Raw genomic sequence first — 12,585 nt, 5'->3', positions numbered from 1 at the left:
GAGAACTAGACTAGCTGAGACCCAAACCGGTTTCCTTCTATAAATCTTGCTGCAGGGATAGTTAAAACTTGCTGTGAGGATAGCAAAATCTGACAGAGGAGTAGGATGAAGTGAAGGAAGTTAGTAACTTAAACCACTGCAGCAAGACTCATTAAAATCTTGAGATATTTGCTAAAGAAAAAAAATCTTAACAAGAATGAGTATATCTGAATAATTGATCAGCCTGAACCAAGTTTCACTGAAAGTCAGACTGTCCAAATTATTTAAAGCTTGAATCCTGAAAGTTTCAAGAAAATACCTGCCAAAAATACCTGCCAACTCCAGAATAATAACCAGTGTTTGCCCCATACCTCATACTCTAAACATACAGGACACAACTGTGGTATTTCACATACCACCATGATAAACTTTGCCAAGCTTTTGCGAAGAGAGCTTTCTTAGTTAACAAAAGAAAAGCCAAATCAAAGAAAACTCTGAAATACAGATAAGACTATTTAAACAAATATAGCCACCTGAGCCAAAAAAGGATATCCCTTTCCTCTCCCTCAAGAATTATGAAAAAAGTTACTATCACAAACTCCTGTTACTTGAAAATAGGCTTATAAAGTCGAAGTATTCGAAGTATATTCATACAATAACTTAATTACAACATTAATTCTTAACTCAAGAAAAGGTGCGCTTAAAGAAAGTGACTATCAAGCAAGCAAGAAGCTCAAGCTTTCTATTTTTCAATGGAAGGTAACAAGCATTTCCAATGTAAACTATGGACTAGTTTCCATATCATGTCAAAAAAGTATATGCATTTATTCATACAGCGTCAAGTACAAAACTATGACCTACAGACTGCCATTGTAGAGTACTATCTATAAAACATGTTATTTGGTAGTCCAACTCTTTTCCACCTCAAATGCCTTTCATATCTCTCATACTATTTCTTCAACTCAAAAGTTCAGCATTGTTCAAGTGTACAGCAGAAAGCTTATTCCCTTTGTTACTCTTTAATTCTGATTAAAGTGCACCATGCAAAACATGAATACTTTGGATTGAACTGGTGGTGGGGGAGTTGTGGGTTTTTGGGTTTTTTTGGTTGGATTTTTTGCCTTTTTTAAATTACTATTACAGTAAAGCAACTTTCTTCTAGGAAGAACACTGCTTTGTAGAAGTGGACGAAGACATGTGTCTGTTCAAAGGCATCTGTTTGACAGAACGCAGTGTAGTTTCGAAACTTCCAAATTTATTTCCTGCTAAACCTTGACAGAGTAGACTGACCTGTAGTCAGATTCCAGGGGCTTCCGAGGTTAGCAACTGCCACGCAGTCTACCCCACAAACACTTAAATGGCCTCAGATAGGCTCCAGCCCATCACATCAGATTTTTCAAGTCCGCCTAAACCCTGAGTTTGGGCATTCCAGGTGAAAGGTATTTGGAAAGAGCTCTTGCACTTCCAGGATATTAATACAAGGATTCTCCACCACCACTTGCCAGAAACAGAACTGTTTTGTTCTCAAGTGGGAATGAAAAATTTTTTTTGCAAAATTTCTGATTTTCCCATAGAAGTAGAACTGCAGCTTTTGGGTTCATGCTCATTAAAATGTTTTGTAAGTAGTACGGTTACATAAATCAATAAAGCAATTAATTACTGATTATTAAACAAATAGAAATAAAAGAGCTAAGAAAATGTTTTCTTATGTGTAATTACATAATAGGTGAAAAAAAGCCAAGATCAAAGTAAAAAAACAGAACTGAAACTTTTTACAGTTTCAGCAGCCATTACTACAGGAAAACCAAATACTCAATGCTTCTAAGGCATTCTAAGCTATGCATTCCATCAGTAAGTTATGTATGATGTACACAGCAGCTAACAATTTTATAATTGCCAAAGAACTAAGAAACACCTAAAGAGAATGCAAGTATCAGTTTAAGTTCATATCAGTAAACTGTTGAAACTTCAAACCAAAGTACTGTTCTCAAAGTCCTGTTTTTGGAACGGACAGTTCCATTACCAGCTCCATGTGTACGACCTTTGCCATGTCAAACTGCCTCAGTTACCTGCTTGCATAATGGGAAAAATACTCACCTATTCCACAGAAGTTGTGAAGCTTCATACTTGCCAAGTACTGTGAGATTCTTGATGAAAGATTCCTATATAGAATTAAACACCCATGCAACAAGGTTTTGGATTCTTCACCTGGTTTGCATTCTTTTTAGGAAAGCTTCTATCTAACACAACACACCAGTCTAAAGTGGAAGTTAAAACACATCACTCCAAGTCAAGCACTACTGAGAACAAATTTTCAAATTCTGACAGAAAATTCCCATTTGAAAAAGTTGGAAGTAATAATTCCATCATAAAATTACTGATTCCATCATAGCATTGCACAATTAAATACATCCAAAACAAAGGAATTTTCTGCTGGATCCTTGTAGTGCTGTAGACAAGACAAACCCACTGAGTGCGGGCCTTGCCCTGATCAAAGACACTACAAAGAAAGATGTTTTAGTATCTGGAGATGGGGTTTAAACTACTGAAGAGGGCACCTGGAGACGTCTGCAGAGTGTGCGCAGTTCTTCGCTATTTAGAGCATCGATCCTGCGGTGATACTCAGCCACTGACACTACCTGAATATGGAGACAGGAAGACAATAATTCCACTGACAGTTGAAGAAAAGTAAAAAGGTAAGAAAGAAAAAAGTGGAGGACAGTAATGAAGGGAAAATATGCAATGATAACAAACAAACAAGAAGTGCTAGAAGATGTTTTTTCTGCAAGGACAATGTGCATGTAGGTGATTTTAGACATATGAGTAGACACAGCAAAATTACAAATTAAACACTAATGGCACTGGCAGTCAGATATATCTCACTGCTCTAGGATGAATATAGAAGCTCATAAAGTTACCAGTATCAGGATGCTAAATTAGAAGTTAATCTGAGTTGCGTGCCTTAACCCAAACTCTTCAGCCCAAAGTCCTCTCAAACACTCTTTATGCCCAGATTAACAAATCCTGTGAACCTGGTTTGCTTTTCTAGATAAAGACTAGAAGCAAACCTCAGGCTCCTCAGTAGGTTCTGCCTCTTCTATCTGGCAGTGAAGATACAGATAAAGACAAGGTAGCAGGACTAAAGTTTAATAACTCCCCAATACCACCCCACAATATCTTTATCCTGTGCTTTCTATTCACCTCCAAAGCTTCAGGAGCTGCTCATCTGTCAACACATTCACTCCAAATGGCACCTCCACTTTGGCAGGAGGTGTAGAGCCAGCAAGCCTTTAGTCAGAAAGCTCTAGAACATGCTGCTCTGGTGCAACAAGCTGGCTAAAGGATTGCAACAGTCATTTTGATGTAACTACAGCAAATAATGCGATTTTGAGAACAACTCAAAATCTTCATTTGTATGAAAGCATCTTAAAACAGCTGGTGGAGAGATTAAATGGATGTCCCATGTAGTAAGAGTGTATTAAAAACTTCTAAAGCCTACCACAGTGCAAAGGAAGATAACCACAAGTCCAGCAGCTCCCCATCTACCTGCCCCTACTACAAGGAGTTTGGCCAGATACTCGCCACTGTCCTGAGTACAGAGCCCAGTCATGCACGACTGGCTCTTGAGCAGCGATGGTTCACTCTACCCCATGCAACTGCAAGGCAAGGAAAAAGGAATACTTGTGACATCCAGTTTTATTACTAAATAATCAGTAATTACTAGCACTCAATTTATTTCCACCATTTTCTACTGTTTGCTTAAAAAAATAAAGGAAATTGTTGTAAATTGTATTGGTTTGTGCATTCTCTGAGTCAAGTAGCTATATGCAAAGCTTTAACAGTATTCCACTCAACCATATAAGTGATAGTATAGTTTTATCCTTTTATTTGCTACGACATTTCATTGTAAATTACATCATTCACCTCAGCACCTTATGAATGTAATCCTGAAAAGCAATAATGTGAGGACCCTTTAGCCTTGTTGCTTCTTTAAGCTCAGCCCCTATCACATGAGAGGCAGCAGTTAACTTACAATGGGCCATAAATGTATGGTTAGGTAAGGAAATTTCTTGCAGAAAAAAACCCCAAAAACCTCATCATCCCCAACACCATTATATAGTTGCTGTTTCACATACTGGAATGCAGACAATTTTATAGGCAATGCCATCTTGCCTTCAACTTGTCAAATGCATACTCTATCAACATCCTGCACCTGGGAACTGCTTGTCAACCCTTTTGCTCAGTGATCAAGATCTGACACATCTTTTCATATGCCATGGGGGTGCCTGCATCCTCAGAACAGTGTGCACAAGGTATTTTGATACATTTCTTACCTGAGAGAAACATGAATACTTATCCAAGTATGTACACAATAATAGCTCCTCGGCATCCTGAACCTGTGCACACGATCACATTACACCTTTACATCTGTTTTGTGAACGAATGCCTGCATAGTGGCAGACCATTGGTATGCAATGACAAACATCATAAATAGCATGTCACAGAATGTCAAACTATCAACAGGAAAATTAAGGGCAAGGAGCCCAGTGCTTATTTTAAGTATACAGTCCATACTAAATTCTGTAAGTAAACCACAAGACAAACTGTCTCAAGGTTATTCACTCATCACTGAACTAGGCTTTAAATGAGTACATTAAGATACCTCAACAGTTCAGCTACAGTACGTGACCTATAAAATGCTTATGGTTCAGGTCAACATGCTTTATTTTTGCTTTGCAGTGGACAAGATTATGTACTTCAGGATTCTGTAGCTGATTTAATCATGAAGTCACGTATGTCTAAGCCTACTGGCAACTACCTTCTACAACTTCATTCAGGAAGTGATTGAGATGTATCTTGAAAACAGCTAGCATTTTGTCTCTGCAAGGCTTGAGAGGGCTGTTTTGAAATGTTAGTAGTATCATTAGTTAGAAGTTTATACTGTTTTATAACCTGGTTTAATTAATAGTCTGCTTATGCTGTTTCCTCTTCCATCAGGATTTCTTCATTTTCCTTCCTTGTAGTCATACTAATCCTCTATTCTGTTTCACCAAGCTAAATAAACCAGTTATTTTCTTCCCTTCCCCCCCCACCCCCACATCAGCTGTCTGTTCTCCTGATCATTCCAGGAGCTACTTTCTACCTCATTCCACTTAGAACTTTCATTCTTAAACACAGAACTTTATTAGTTTTTCACACAGTATTAGAAATACCTGGAAAGCAAGGCCCTTCATTCGTGAGAGACAAATGCAGTTTTGTATGCATCATACTGGACTGTGGATTTCAGTACAGAATGTTTCTTTGTAATAAAATTCCTTCATTTGTGGGCAGGTAGCAGTGGATGCCATTTATCTGTATTTCACCAAGGCTTTTGATGCGATCCTGTAGTAGCCTTACAATCAAATCAGTTATGTATCAAATGCGTGAAAAACAAGGCTGAAAAAGTGGCGGGACCACTGGGCTCAAAGGCTTGATGTTATTGATGGTTAAAGACTGGAACAGGTTTCCCAGGGAGGCTGCAGAATCTCCATCCTTGGAGGCTTTCAAAGTTTGACTGAGCAAGGGACTGAGTCAACCTGGACAAGTTCTTACATTTAAGTTCTTAAGGCATAGAACAAGGCTTTCCCAATTCCAATACAGTCCATGTCCTTACACAGAAATTGCCAAATCACTCAAAATTGTAGCGATCTAAGTATTCTGACCAGGATTAAAGCGCAGGCCTACCTATATGAGTTCGCTATGTGCTTTATTTGCTGCGTTCTCTTCGCTATGCCAGATCAGCATCCCGTTTCCTTGATACCCAAAGCTACTTTTTGAGGATCAGGAAGTGTTCCTCAAGGACTCTCTGATCTCTCTCTAGTTATTTTCTGCTTCAAAAAGCATGCAGGAGGAGATAAGAACAGGGAAACCTCTTATGGTTAACCTGGGCACTGGCTGGAATAGACCGAAACAAATAATATGTATAGGCAGAAGATTCATGTGCTTCAGGGCAAAAATGATTTTGCTTAGGGATTTGGAACAGTCTACCTCAGGACAATTCCAAGGGCTAATCAAGTTTGAAATGACATGGGAGATATCCTTAGAGATCTAATACTACCTGCTCTGTTCATAATAGCAACATTGATGAGAAAACATAGGACGAGTCGTATGACTCTTGCAGCGTGAATGCCTTTCAGCTTGACTCTCCACACCATGTATACGAGTTAACCACTTAGCAGAACACACAACAGTTCTAATATTTAATGCAGTAAGTCAAATTGTGGGTTTGCATACTAACAATTCAACCAATCAAGAAGTTTAGGATTCTTCTTTTGGAGAAACTCATGTTTCTAAACCTTGTTTTTCTGAAAGTATGTCAGAGTACCTAACTCTTGCAAGCTACACCGGCATACACAGTGAGCAAAACATAAATAAAAATTCCTAACATGGAACTTATTTGTCCTTCAACAATACACATGAAAACACAGTTACAATTGTTTGAGTGTCCATGAAGGACAGTTTGCCATGCAGACAGTGACACATCAGCCCTTTCAGCCACTGGTCATAATCTGCTATATGCAGCTGTAAACATGAAAACTGCTTACACCAATGAGGCATTCCTCTGCCACTTTAACAAAGCCGAGTGACCTCCACATACACCCCTAATGCATGTTAACACAGGGCGGTGTAATTGCTGCCCTCAAACCCAGTACAACTAAACTTTCAGAGTTAACAAGCAGCTGAAACCGTCTCCTTAGAGAAAGGGAGGGTCTTAGAGCTGAACAGTGCTTCTGAAAGTAAGAATGGAGAAAGCATATCGGTGTAAGTGGTTCTCTTCGACATAAGTTATCTATACCCTCATGATTAACTGTGAAGATGAAATAAAAAACAAGTATTAAGAAAGAGAATGAAAGCTGAACAATTTTACTTTGAATCTTAATACATCTGTGTAAAATCAGATGAACTGGAAGCTTCATGAACATTATTTCTTGAGTCCAAAAAAAAGCTTCACCTGTAATGTTCTAGGATATGTAATTGAAAAAAATAAATGCCAACGTAATTTTATCAGGCCATGTACAAAGTTACTCCAAAATATCAGTCCGTCTCCAATTCATAAGTAAATGGGGAGGGGAAAGAAAGGATCAAACCCTTTCTAAAGGCTGTAAATATCTTCCAATGAAAATAAAAGGTGCATTTGTGAACTGAATGCTGTTATGAATATTTTAAAAGAAAACACTAACTCTGTTTTTCAGACAAATTTAGTTTCCTCCCAAAATGTTAGACACTGCTTGAGAGAAAGCAATATTGAATAAGCAGTCTTCTCCGTCACAAACAGGATTATTTGGGACATATTGATTACATGGCAATAATGCGTTAATACATGGGGTTAACCACATCAGATAAACAGTTAGAAAGTATCATTCTGAAAAAGACTAAGACTAATTTAATTCATTTTTAATGAGAAAAAAAAAAATCCATGCATAACATTTTCATGTGCCTGCTTGTAAATATAAGCCTCAGTTTAACAAAACAGATAATACGAAGAGTTCATCTGCAGCTATGAGACTATTTACATGCTCACACCATCAGAAGTCTTCCTAAATATATTTTGAGTTAGGACCCAAAAATACAAGTTATAGATGGAAGTGATTGTAGATGTAAGTCCAGCCCTCTCCTACATGAAGAGTTTAGGAAAACAGATCAATTGAGAGAACTAATATTTATTTGAATTCCAACAGCATCTAAGAATTCAAAACCTAGACCCCATTCTTTTAGATGGGCACTGCCTAAAACAAGGCCACCCAAAACACCCAAGAAAATAAAAGAAAGACCCTCTGGGTTCAAGTCAGTCTAAGACAAAAGTGAAATACAAACAGATGAGAACGCAATCGGGCAGTATTGGTCATTCTGACCGCATTAACAAAATTGCAAAGTCTTAGGGGATGCCCACGAGAGCGGGAATTAGCACTGAAGCCAAGTATGCTGCAGTGAAACCCAGGGATATGATCCTAACGCAGCTTCGCAGGACCACAGCGCATGCAGGTTCTCGGGGTTCTGGACCCTCCTTACGAAGGAACGGGTTCACACGGGTCTGCTCAGGACACTGGTGTGGCTGCGAAGCCAAGCATTTTCTGTCTTGTGTGGTTTTCAGCCAGTTCAGCTCCCTGTCACTCTACTGGTGACAAAGAAGGGAAGGTACAAGAGGTAGCCATTTTAAACAGAGGAGAGGGACCAGGGAATCACAGCAGTCCCCTGAATTGGCTGGCACTGCGGTTCTTTCTCTCTTTCAATACCTTTAAAACTGGCCGTCTCAGAACTGTTCTGCACACCAAGGTGTTTTACAGAGCAGGGACAGAAGAGCTGACTAAGTTACATGACAGCGACATTCTCCCTGTGATCAGTATTGTCCCCACAGCTTTACTGTATAGAGACTCTTAAGTACCTGCCTCAAAGTGCTCTAAGCCCACAGCAACTGTACTAAGCCATAATTAACATATGCTGAAGGTAAATTAAAATATCTGCAATAACCAGAATCAATAAATGAACTTGAGAAGAAAGCAATCAAAGCCTGCAGCACACAAACTCTTACACTGAGTCTGGAAACCTTTATAACGAGCTATTTTTTCAAGATATGAGAAATCACTAATTTGAGAGATATGATAATGCCAGCAAGAGAACTAAATTTAACATGGGCAAACATTAACAAAGGTTAGGATGTTGGTGCAAAGAACTATGAATTAGATTTATGAAAATTACTTTCTTAAAGAGGCAGGTCAGGCAACTTGACTCATTTTGTCAAAAGAAAAAAAGATCTGTAGCAGTATTACCAATAAAACCCAGCTTTCTAGGCCCAGTTTTCTTATCTTGCAAAATAATTTAAGGAAGTTTAAGCACTAGCAAGCAGAGAAACTAGAGGTTCAGTTGCCAAAACCACAGCACCTGGTGCCTGACCTCCAGCTGCCACCCCAGGAGAAGGCAGGCTGAGCAAGGTCACAACTCAGTTCTGACAGTGCCGTGCAGAGATCCTCCCCGGTACGACAAGAAAGTACTGTACGTGCTTAGAAGTAGGCAGCTGAATCACAGCCCAGTATGGAAATATTTGTCTCTTTTTCATCAGAAAAAGGATCAACTTCAGATTGCACAGACCATTAAAAACATACAGAGAAAAATTAAGCCTCTACTACTCATTTGTTTTCTTTCAACTTCTAATCAACCTTTTCAAATGTTCATCTGCTACTGTACTTTGACTGCATTTATAGTGAGGCCTAATATTCCACAATTATTAAAAATGTAAACTATCTAACACCTAATAATTAAATAGAAGATCTATTTGAGGTATGATGCATAAACCCCCTAATTATTTAGGACAGTAGGTATGGCAAATATCTGTCATCAAGGAAAGGTTCTAGGCTTACTGATCAGTGTAAGAAAGTAATGGATTGCACTCTGCTTTTTATTTTTATTATTAAAGACTCAGATCATCAGCTCACTCTTTATCACTCTAAAACAAAACTTAGTATGGAAAGCTGACTTTAAGGAGATCTTTATAGCAGTATTATTGGACTGATGCAACCTTGCAGTTCTGACAGCCACAGGGATGAAGTACTAAATTCTCATCTTTCACATGTAAGCCCCCTATTATTATATCTCCATAATAGCCAAAGAACTACAGCCCTGAGCTTACCAACTGCAGTTAACCAATAGATCGAGAACCTCAGAACTTGTGCAAGTCTCAAACCATTCAAGCTATTAAAGCCAACACCACTTTAATTCCCTTTGCATAATATCTTAAGAATATAAAAGTGAAAGATAAATTTTTGTTGGTTTTGTCCCCTTTGGCTACGCTGCCTGTTGAAGCTCTGCAAAGCATTCAGGGTAGGACAAGCATTCCCAAAGAAGGCAATCCACCTTTTGTTCTCTTGCATTGTCTGATGTCTTTTGTCTAAAGTGCTTTGACAGAAGAATGGTTGCCAGCATTTTTGACATTCTAGAAACTGACTGGCATCTCTTCTGTTGCAGTACAATAAAGGGACACAGTAAATACCAAACACATTTACTAAAAAAAGTGGGAAACCAACATTACTGGCTTTTTGAAGGGGGAGCATAATACCTTGGTTAGTTGATAAGATTTTGATTTTTTTTATTCTGGGAAAGTATCAAACCCTGACAATGCTCAGCCCAAATTTACTCTGTCACCACAAAAACAACAAAGGCCTTTTAGGTAAATAAGCCAGGGTGATTTAGTTGCTTCAAGCAAGCGTTCTTGTTTTATTATATCACTCCATTTGGTCCGGCAATTATGTTATTTCATGTCAGATGGGTTTTCATCCAATTTTCAGAAAAACCACTAATGAAACATTTAGTCAAAAACCTGTACTTCATATATGCTGCCAGGCTTTTTAATATGCTTCCCATTTTGTCTTGCATAACACAGAAGTAATGGTACCAATACCCCTTCGCTCTTTTCTGTAAGGTTACACTTGCACATTAGCTTTATGATCATTCATTGGAGGGAAAAAAAAATTAATCAACTTCAAGAATAGAGCATGTCTTGTCGACATAGCAACATTTAAAAAATATTCCTATCCGTAGATACTTCTATACCCTGTTTTCTGATTTCACTTGTTTTACACATTAAATTAACCTCTCTACCTCTCTCACAGCAAAGAAGATTCTCATACAGTCTTCAGTTCAAACTCTCCTTAAGAGCTGATACCTATTGCTTTTATTAGCATAGTTGGACTCTGGCTAAAATAGAGTGTTGGTCCTAATGGAAATAATTATAACAAGGGATACTACTACTTTTTTAATTAGCTGGACAAGATATATCTATATATCTACATATATAGGTATATATTAAAGAACACATTCTTGGTAAACTTCAGATACCTTTTACACAGCTACAGGGTATGCTCAAATTACATTTGAGTTAATTTAGGAATTATGTCTCCATTCTACATTCCACTGTCACAGAGAAAAATTAAGAGCCTATTATTTCAAAAATATTTTGTTAGTTATGAACACACATTTACAGAACCAATTGTTGCCACATGACAATTTCATATTCTCCAAGTAACCTGGCTACAAATAAAGATCAAAATAAAAACCAAAGTCAACAGCACCTCTGAAAGAAGTATGCATCAAAACCGAGAGATCTGTAAAAGACAGTAAAAAGCCTGTCGCAGGCAGAGTCTGAATGAAAAATATCTTCCAGATCTACCAGCTGGTAAAAGCACAACAAGTATATTGTCAAGATCACTTCCTCCCTATCCCCAAGATGTTACTGTTTTGCAAGACTCACCAAGAACCATTTCCTTTACATACTACTACAAATTTAAGTCTTTTTGGAGAAAACACCACCGAAAAAACCACCACAGTTACTTTCATAAATCTAATAAACTGTAAAAACAGTTCTCCCTTCATTATAAATGTGAGAGTGGGACTACAGCATACTCATCTCCACAATTTAGAAGTATTATCAGACCTTTATATGGTTTAATGACTGAGAAGGTATAATCAAATGTTAACTCAGGAGATTTACACTTTTCTAATTAAATGCTAAGGCAAATTACTCTTCATGGTATTTAGCTATAAACCACATTTTTGTTGAAAAAATGCATTACTCCAAAGGAAAAAAAACCAACCCACCAAAAAACCACCCTAAAACTGTTGAACCCCTTAATGCTTAAAGTAGTTTCTCTTATCTAATGCCAACGGAATACCAGCAGTTAGGTTATGCACCTAAAAGTAATGAAAATTTGTGACTTAGCATCCTATTTACATGTTCAAGATTTAAACTTCCAGAAACTGTCTCTGCACCACCACATTACAAGAATGCAATAACAGAAAGCAACATACTACACTGAAAATTACCAGAGCATATTTATGGTTAACTGGCTGGTGCTTTCTTCCCTTCTTCCCATACCAGAGACGAGACATTTCCCTTCTAAAAATAAAATGAAACTAAAAAAGAAATTAAAAAAAGGAAAAAAAAAAAAAATCATTCAAGGCTGTTTGAAAGCATTCTCTGTACCTGCTGTCAGTTCCAGGCACAGGCAGAGCCCCACGATGGTTACAGGATAGTTTGCTAGACACACACATTTGACTGACATGGCAGGGAACAAATGAACGAGTGTACAGTAGGGGGATGTAGCACAAATGATGACGGTACAGAAGAAGAAAGGTTTCCTGTATTCAAGTGTGGTTGCAGAGCACTAGTATGTTAAAAAGGCTAAAATATTTAAAGATACAGAACAACTTAATTTTTCTTATACAATACTGAAGAACACAAAAAACCCCCAAGGACTGCTTGCAATATTCTGGTACACTATAATTGTTCATAAACAAGTTCTAATGGTAACAAATTTGCACTCAATATTAAAATAATGGTTTGTCTTACGTAAGTTGAAAACTGTGTATAAACCCTGTCAGTTATTTCTTAGAGCCCAGAATCAGTTAAAAACGTGGTCAGTAAAGTTTTTTTTAAAAATACTCTTTTCAAGAAAGGTTTTAAAGCATTCAGAAACTCGAAGCATTTTCAGTTTTGTAAGCTACAAGAAGAAAATGAATCCTTTTTGTCTATAAGCTAAACTTGCTGTATGGGTTAAATGCTAGTCCCAGCAATAA

The 12,585-nt window shown here is 37.7% G+C and overlaps 1 protein-coding gene across 15 annotated transcripts in view; it reads right to left on the bottom strand.

Annotated features, from left to right (window-relative positions):
- The window catches only part of OXR1 (oxidation resistance 1), a 442,087-nt gene that overhangs the window by 92,792 nt on the left and 336,710 nt on the right, over positions 1–12,585 (bottom strand). For 13 of the 15 annotated variants that reach the window (XM_075495115.1, XM_075495119.1, XM_075495114.1 and 10 more), the window contains one exon: positions 2,538–2,618. The exons of the other annotated variants lie outside the window; for them this stretch is intronic. In XM_075495115.1, the coding sequence (XP_075351230.1) occupies positions 2,538–2,618 (81 nt within the window). The remainder of the gene's footprint in view (positions 1–2,537; positions 2,619–12,585) is intronic. 15 annotated transcript variants of the gene reach the window in all.

Source organism: Mycteria americana, chromosome 2 (genome assembly GCF_035582795.1).
Source record: "Mycteria americana isolate JAX WOST 10 ecotype Jacksonville Zoo and Gardens chromosome 2, USCA_MyAme_1.0, whole genome shotgun sequence".
NCBI classification, from domain to species: Eukaryota; Metazoa; Chordata; class Aves; order Ciconiiformes; family Ciconiidae; genus Mycteria; species Mycteria americana.
The sequence above is the reverse complement of the archived record's forward strand: the minus strand, read 5'-3'. Positions and strand labels throughout refer to the sequence as shown.